Genomic DNA, 8,850 nt, shown 5'->3' on the forward strand with positions numbered 1-8,850 from the left:
TGAGAGTGCTAGGCTGCAGTGTGGAAGGAAGTAGGGTTTGATTAAGCTATGGGTTTGTTTAAGTGCATGGCTAGTGTAAAGTGTAGTGGGTTTGAGAATGTAAATGGTTAGAGCACTGGTTTTCAGGGTGGAAGGTAGTGGGTCCTCTATGTGTAGATCAGAGGTAAAAGTTCAGTAGTTCAGTACAGTATCCTGGCTTTTAGTGAGTTTACAAAGAAGTTGGAACACTATGGGACCCGAGAAGCAAATACCCCGCTATGCCAGGGACATTAATTACTATTTGGCAGAACCCTTCAGAACAGGAATTATTTTTCTAGTTCAATAACCTCGAGGGAAATAATTATAGTACATGAACAGAGATTTGAGAAAGAGCCTAACTACACCACAGCTTTCCTGTGAAGCCTGTAGGGTGAAGTTTAGCTGACAAGGCAAGTCATCAAAGTGGACCACCTCATGCCTCTGCCAGATGTTTAAAAGAACAGCAATCAAAGACGTACAGCCAGATTTACTGTGCTGCCGACCCAGGGGTAAATGCGTGCGCCGTGAAAATAAACACATAACTCCTCTGAAATGTTGCATGGGATATTCTGAGGAGTTCCTTCATGTTCTATGTTTTTTATAATTGTGTCTCTGAGTTGTACTAATTTTAATACGGGTAAGAAAAGTCATAACCACACGTTTGTACATAGACGAGACTGTTTCTTATTTTCAAAGGGAATTGATTAGAATGATCACTATATGCATGTGGTCTTGAATTGGGGTGCACAGGATCCATTTATCATACCTGGATGTTGTCACTAGGAGTGGACAGGGCTTGAACCAGAGTTTGATCGTAAAGACCTAATTTATTTTTTTACTTCTTTTATCTACCTGTATTAGTCTCTCCTCCTTATTGCATTCATTGGCTCGCTATCCCTACATTTTAGAATCATTGCTGACCAATACCGACCTTTGGCTAATTTTAGATTTTTTTTCATAAAAAAATAATTTGCAAAGTAGCAAGTATCATACTTTCTGTATGTGTGTTAGTCGTACAAAAAAGCCATAACAGATACTTGTACGATCCGAGTACTCGGCACACTCATAGTCAGTCGTAATGAAATAACTTAAAATTTTTATTAAACCAAGCTGCCCAGAGCTGAAGAGCTACCCATGCCATTGATTTGGCACAATGCACTACCCAACACCACTCTTATGACAGCCTGTCAATCAGCCAGAATTGTGACAGTTCTTCGCCGCTCTGCTATACAGCGTCACCTCCCAGGAGCCCCTTATTATTGTCACAGCTGTTTGTATGGCCTCAAACTTTATCTGTCATATCAGTGCTAGGAATAGCTTGGGCTGCCTGCTCAAAGAGCCCTCGTTCTAGGGACAGGATACCGACGGGGAGCTGTCTTTTCACTGTGTAAAATGGGCAGTCTGCTGAAGTAGGCCAAAGACACGCCGTGCTGCTGTATCCAGAGCCCCCATTGTTGTACAGAGGGGGAAGATGAATCTCCTTGGCTATATGAGGAAACTTGACCCCCACACACAGAGCGCTGAGTCCTTGAGGACTTCAGGCTGCCATGCAGTTCTTTTATCTCAATTTAGAAAGTGTGGCTTCCCGAGCGGTGACTTCACAGAGGAACAGGGCAGTTTATTCAGAGAACATTCCTGGCAGACAGCAACAGGGAAACAAACATCTCTGCTTATCAGGGTGTGAGTTATTTAACTGTCACAGCGACATCTGATACAGGGTTCGGGTGATCACTGGGTGCTGTACTTAACTCTGCTGCAAAATGCATCCTTGTGTGATCAGTTTGGGTCATTTTTACTTTTAGGAAAACAAATGCTCAGTGAATACGTGTCAAGTAGAAAAACTGTCTGGTAGTCAGGAAGTGGCATGGGTGATATCGGACAGACAAGGTCAAAAACCAAAATGTAACAAGAGTTTTATTGCAATTAGAAACAGGTAAACAGTGCCTTTGCTTGACATTTTTAAACATTATAAAACTCATTTATAGACCTATCCATTGTTTCAGTGTTTTGTTTTTCTTTCTGTTGCACTTTTATTTTAAGCTAGACATTCTGAATGTTCCGCAGTCATTCTCCATGTGCTAGTGCCCTGGAGCAACCTGATTGGTGGATGAAAGTTCTGAGTTTTCTCATATTGCTTTAACACATCAATAAGCACTTAGTACCCAAACTGCAGAACAGCTTTGGCAGGTATTTCACTGCGAGAGCTGCATTCAATTTAGAAATAGATGCAATTGCTGCAGTGAAGCCAAGTCGAAGATTCCTGCAGGAAATCCTTTTAATTCCAAAGCTTTGAAGTTCAGTTGCAGTGCGAGTCCGAAGGCGCTCCCAGAATCGAATCAGTTCAAGCTGAAAACGAGCACCAGAACACAGAGGTGCCTCCTCAGCAAAGCCCCTAACAAAACTATAAAAGCCATGGCCACAAAACCTAGGGTTGATTTTTATTAAAGGAGTTTCATCCACAATAAGAACAATAGAATTGAGACTACACATAGAAACACAGTAAAACTCTCATGAGCCCAATGGTGAGATTACAATTGGTTGGTAACAAACTCTGTACCACCCAACTGAATTAACTTTAACTGGGAAATAAATACACATTTTGGAGGGAGATAGAGCAAATATGGGTCAATTTAAATTTAAATTTGAAAAACACAAGCAATAAATTATTGTCTTTCCCTAAATTCCCCCCCCCCCCCCCAAAAGTGAAATACATTTAGCTCGAAAATGTAGAGTCTGTATGCTGTAAATGAATGTACGATACAAACTCATGTAGTGCTTGTCTCTGAACCATAAGGACTGGTCCATCTTTGTTAAAGGCAATGATTGCAGATCTGAAACAACTTGTATGTAGGGGGGGAGGGCTTTGAATAGTTATTAGGTACAGTGTGTGTGTGTGTCAAGCTGTTGACATTAGTTTGCAGGTGTTAATCAAGCATAAAACACGCAAACACACTATTCTTTTGTAAAAAAAAAAAAAAAAAAAAAAAGTATAAATAAATACAAATCTATTAAAAAATGCTTTCCCGATCCCATGTGTTCTTTACAGCAGTGGCTCCCTCTGGTGTTTAATGAATGAATTTCAAATGGTTCCATCCTGTGATTTTTCAATGGAAAGCTAGTAGTACTTAAAGAAAAGTTTTATGACCAGGGCATAGCAGAATACTAGCTGAAAAAACATATCCAAGATCTTTCTTTGTGTTACCCTTCTTTGTTACAAAGAGTGCAGCAAAAAAAAATCAATAAAGCCTTTATTACATAGGCTGCACAGAGGAAGAAAATGCTGCTTTGCATGTGTGCCTTTGACCAAACAAAAGACATTTCCTGTCCTGTGAACCGTGGGAGTCTAGACAGCTGCCAGTAAACATAAAAATAAAGTGGAACATTTCCCTCCCTGTTTGCATAGCTAACAACCAAAGCAGCCAGGGTGTTCACCTCACTGTGACCTTCACCTGTGCCTCACCGTTTAGGCACACGCCATCCAGTTGACCATGGCACTGGTGGGGCCAGGCTCCCCTACCCTGTCAATCTGCACAGTGAAGCCAAAGTGACCGTGATCCGAGACCTTGACCGTCACCCCCAGGCTGGCTTGAGCGAGTCCCACAGTGATGACGGGCAGCCTGGCCACAGGCTCGGGGAAGGAGACTGATCTCAGCAAGGGCCAGGTGCACTCCTCCCCACAGCGAGCCTCCACTTCCCCTGAAAAACCTGCAGGCACAGGAAGGCTGTCAGAGTTCTCACTGTTAGGATTGAAAGAACTGCAGGGTAGCAAGCGCAGGTCACAATCAGATAGTGATCCTGTGATTCAGTGGGATACGTTTATATGTATTTATTCAGACAGTTATTCTTTAACCAAAAACAAAAACTAAAACCAGACAGAAGCTGGCTATAGTCACGATTAGCCGTGTCCGTGCTTCAGTTTAGTTTACTACTCTAAGCCCTTCACAAAATGTTTAAACTAAACTCAAGGAGACACCAGCCACTAAATGTATTCAGTAGATGCTTTACTTGCTTTGTAGTTACCTGGACAGTTTATTTTAGCACACTCTGTACTGCTCGCTAAATGGGGGCCACTGTTTAGCAGAGCTTAATCACACAATCCCTGTGTCGTTTTATTTTTTCTTTGCTTGCTGGATTGTGCATCTTCTTAGCGGATCTGACACAATCAATAACTCTGTGTCTAAGTGTTTAATTTACTGCAGTTTTATAAAGTAACTCTACCAAATACTCGGACACGTGGAAGCTGGGTGCATGCTTGTTTAAGAAATGCTGTCACTTGTTAAAATACATACGATTTTACAGAGGGGAGTCTCTGTAGCTATTATAATAAAATCACATGAATGATGAAGGATAACTCACAGTGCCGCACAGTCTCACTCAGTCTGCTCTCCAGCTGCTCCAGTGCCTGTTTGACACTCTGTATCTCCCCCTGCTGGCTAGCCTGGGGAAGACTCTCAAGCTGAAAACACAACCAATGACACCAGTTAAACATGAAACACAACCAATGAAAACAGGTACACCTGAAGTAGATATCCTTTGCACTCTGCATGCAACATAACAGTAAACACACAATGCGTAGGGAGGGACTGTTTCCACACCCTGTAACTCTGAATGGATTGTGTAACTTGCCAGCCTGCCTGCCTGTCTCATCCCGGTACAAATTAATTTGTGATGCACTGCCGGTTAATGAAACAGACCTTAGGAACACTTTGGTGTTCAGTTAGGCAGGTGCTAATGGAGTGAGTCCTGCTCCCAGGAGCTGTCACATTCCATCGACACAGATGCTTTCTGACAAGAACTCCCTCGCAGCCAGACCGACGTGCCCCTGGGCCAGCATGGGGAAACCACATGGTTGTTTTTTTTTTTTTTTTTGGTCAGCCTGATTATTTTCATTGTTTTTCTGAATCTTATTAAAGGCAGGACCCGGAGTTCCTAAGTTTTTGCTCCAGTGAGAGAGTTTTTTTAAAAGGAAAAGCTGTTAAATAATTCAATTCTGATACAGTTTTTTTTTTCCAGTTCTGAAATACGAAGGGCACATTTTCAGGAACCTTTATTCTTCTAATAATTTAAGCGGTAAAATGCATTTACTTACTCCTTTGCAACAAAGTTTTTGTCATGCCTTTATTCACTTAAAACTAGAAACAAACAACCCACAATATGAAATGTAACTCTTAGACAACAATGTACGCTGTATCTGAGTAGACTCATGAAGCACGAAGTAAAATCAGCTTCCAGCCTGGTCACTGAAGCAAGGACATGGTGAATGGTTACCGTGTCGATTCGGGCTTGGGCAGCCTCGAGCGAGGATCCCAGCTCTGTGTTCCGGTTCTGGGTTTGCCTACTCTGGTCCTTCAGCTCCTGGCGAATGGAGTTCAGCTCCTCATCCAGGGAGGCTCTCTGAGCCTGAGCAACCTGCACCACCTTCCTGCAACACCCACAGACCACAAGACCATTGGTAAGAGGGGCATCGAGGTTAACGCTAGTTCATAATTCAATCACGTGACCATGGGGAGATGGTCGTGCAACCTGAGAACCTCTCTTGGATCACCAGACAGTCGCACAACTGGAGAGTCTAGAGAGCTTACTAAACTTAGGCACCTGTATGTCAGCCACTGCTGCAGTTTATCTGAGTACACTCTACAAATGAATAGCACTACTTTATCAATACAGGGTTTAATCTCACAATTTCTGATGTTTTGCACAGTCAATCAAAGTGTAAACTATGTAGTACCTTTACATTCAATACTTTTTAAACTAATTATTTGTTAAACTAATAGCTGGTCCAAAAGACTAATGAAATACAGTCCCTATGCAACTAACCTGACATTAGCCAGTTCCTGTTCGCTTTTAACCATCTCTTCCCTCTGATTGGCTTCAGACTCCTTCAGCGACAGGACTTCCTTCCCCTGCTCCTCCAATTGAGACGTCAGGGCGCTCAGCAGCTCGGCATGGCGGTCAAGCTTGGCCTCCATTTCCACAGCACTGCCAGCGAGAGCCTGAAGGGTCTTGTCCAGCTTTGCAGCTTCCTCTCGGACCTCCTCAAGCGCCAGGCTGTGAGTTATGGCAGACTCCTCCAGACCGCCCACCCTCCCCCTGTACCCAGTGACAGTACTAGACAAGGAGTCGACGTTTCCTCTCAGTTCGGAGCTCGTATGCATGATGCCGTTGAGCTGCCGATGCAGCAATTCCAGCTCGGTGGTCTTGAGAAGCTCTAGAAGGTCCTGGATTTTCCGCAGCTCCTCTTTGGGTGCTGCAGCTTCCTTTAATTCATCCAGGCCCGTCTTTATCTGTGCCTGCAGGGTGGACAGTTTACTGGGCAGGTCAGAAGTCAGGGCGTGGTCCATGGTGACCGTTGCCTTGCTGATGCGCTTTTCTATCAGGATGTGAGTCTCTTCCAGACCGCTCAGCCTCTGCTCGTAGTCCGTAATGCTGGACAGCTGCGCGGGAGAGAGAGAGAGGCAGAGAAAAAAGTCAAAATAATAAATCAAATTAAATGTACACCTGTAGCATTTTAATATTGCTTCTCATCCAAGGGAAAGATGTCAAAATTTGCATTCAACTCTCAGACCAAATAAACAAACTATTCTCTAAGCCTTCTTTGCATATTGTAATGCTTTCTTCTTTCAATCCATTCTATTGGTGAATAATGAAAAAACATATCCATTAAAGTTTCCAATTGAAAGCAGCAACCTACAATTGTATTCTGATATTCATTAAAAAAAAAAGGTTTTAGTTTGACTCACAATTAAGGCTGCAACAGTTTTAAGTTTAAACAGTTGCACATTTATAGGATCACCTTGAGCTTGTAAGTTAAAGAATTCTCTCTTGGACCAGGGGGGAAAAGTAATTCTGTAATTCTACTAGTGGAAATCTTCACATGCTAAATGTACGATACCTTGTGTCCTAGCATGTGTTTAGGGGTAGCAGATGATGCAAATTGAGGGTGTGAAAAGACAATCAGAATGGAGATACATGCATAATCAAATCACACTGCGGTTGATTACCTTGGTATATTAATTTGACTAATAAAATACAACTGTGCAGTCACAACAGCAATGCACAGCATGTTTCAAGCCGCATAATCTTGCGTCGAAGGAGGATTGACTAAGGCAGTGAGCAATCTCAATGGTGTCAGTCTGCACAGCTTGATCTCACCTTTTCAAGACAGGCCTTGCCCTTAGGCTGGTGCTGGAAACTTAAAAAACGATTCAAAATCTCAAAGCTAGTTTAGGACAGGAGCACTGCATACAGAACAGCCCTGACAGCATGGACACAATTAGGACTTAACATGGGACCAGACCTCAAAAGATATTTAGCTACAACAACAAAGTTGTTCCGGTGCCTCCTAAACCCCACAACTCTAGACTATACTGGACTTGGCACCCAGTTGTACCAGTACTTGCATCAGCTTGTACTTGCACTGAACTGCTCCATACCTTGCTGTATTCCACTACTGCTCTTAATTATAACTACTTCCTGTATCTTGTATTTGAATTTACTCTTATAGGTATCCGTATTCATGTTTTTTGTAATTATTATTTGAAATCTTTCTCATCCATTTATCATACTTACTACGTGCTCATACTGGACTTTGCTCTTATAAGCAAATAGTTTTACTATAAGTTAACTGCTCAGTCAAACTCGCTCTCAAATGTAATTATTTACTGTACTCTTTAGTTTGCTTTTATTTGAATTTGATCTTATTTGCTACTGATTTTATTGTACTTTACCTGTAATATGACACTCTGTAATGTGATATTCTGTGATGTGATATTTTGTACTATGAGACACTGTACTGTGGTGTTGAGTTGACAGCTTGGCTTTGTTGTTTAGGCTTGGGAATGTGATACACTTGCATAGGCAGCGCTGACTAAACCGTATGGTGTTCTGACTTCAAGGTGTAGTAGACTTTCTCATGTCTTGGATCTTGAAACATGTTTCACGTTAAACAAATACTACAGCCTTATTTGAACGGTAGTCTTTGTTTTCAGTTGCTAATGCACAGCAATGCTGTTAGTTTTCCTATGACAGGCAATGCCTGAGCAGTTACTTAAGCAACATGACTTGTTTGTTTGCTGAACTATTTAGTTCATAGGGAAGGAAACCAATTAAAGGAAATTTGGATGGGAGCAGTTAAAAATAATTACACATACAAAAACAAAAAAAGGAACCATCAAAAGAAAAGGCTGCATACCTTTTCGTTCGCTTCTCGGAGCTGTTCACCGACATTCTCCATCTGGGAGAGTTTGCTCTGCAAGCGCTCGACGCTGTCTGTCAGGGAAGTTACAGTTTGGTGCTGCTGGAAACAGAACCAAGCTGCGGTAGAACCGCCAACCACGAAGAGCAGGAATAAAACGCACACCGACCCGCTGTGACTGCCTCCTCCTCCTCCCTGCGGCTCCGGCTCCACAGCACTGTGGCTGGATGAGTTATCCTCATGGCTGTGATTGCTTTTTCCTTTCCGGTGTCTGGCTGTCATTTTTTTTTGTACTATTAAATATCGAGTTGACAGATTGCAGTGTGGTGAGAAAAAAACGAACTAGTATTATTTGCTAAATAAATATCTTGATATATTGTTAAATAATACAGCTCACTCTCTTCACTTTGCCTGTCAAAGTCACTTTAAAACTTGAATGAAGACGCTCATTCAAATGCATGCCTTCCCTTGTCACAGAGGACCGAACTGCAATCGGCCAATAAACACAGTAAAGTGGGACGAGCTGATATTCCAAATGTGGAAATCACTGTGCGGGAATATAGTATTCTATCCAATAAAACACGGATACCGCTTTAAGGGGGCGTAGCCCATGTGTAACCGGCCAATCGTTAGCTGTT

General features: G+C 42.4%; 1 protein-coding gene across 1 annotated transcript; it reads right to left on the reverse strand.

The window, feature by feature from the left end:
• Positions 1-2,987: 2,987 nt before the first annotated feature.
• LOC117426647 (cingulin-like) lies at positions 2,988-8,720 on the reverse strand. Its single transcript, XM_034044487.3, has 5 exons — positions 8,210-8,720; positions 5,836-6,452; positions 5,287-5,440; positions 4,375-4,474; positions 2,988-3,723 (listed from the first exon to the last, which is right to left on the reverse strand). The coding sequence occupies exons 1-5, from the start codon at positions 8,492-8,494 to the stop codon at positions 3,482-3,484; spliced, it is 1,398 nt and encodes a 465-aa protein (XP_033900378.3). The 5' UTR covers positions 8,495-8,720; the 3' UTR covers positions 2,988-3,481.
• Between the last annotated feature and the right edge of the window lie 130 nt (positions 8,721-8,850).

This window comes from Acipenser ruthenus, chromosome 29, assembly GCF_902713425.1.
Source record: "Acipenser ruthenus chromosome 29, fAciRut3.2 maternal haplotype, whole genome shotgun sequence".
Classification (NCBI taxonomy): domain Eukaryota; kingdom Metazoa; phylum Chordata; class Actinopteri; order Acipenseriformes; family Acipenseridae; genus Acipenser; species Acipenser ruthenus.

Coding starts and splice junctions, on each gene's coding strand:
- LOC117426647 (XM_034044487.3), bottom strand. CDS start 8,494: ATGACAGCCAGACACCGGAAAGGAAAAAGCAATCACAGCCATGAGGAT. Junction 6,453..8,209: donor TCCGAGAAGCGAACGAAAAG/GTATGCAGCCTT, acceptor TCTCCCGCGCAG/CTGTCCAGCATTACGGACTA. Junction 3,724..4,374: donor GAGTGAGACTGTGCGGCACT/GTGAGTTATCCT, acceptor CTGTGCCTGCAG/GTTTTTCAGGGGAAGTGGAG.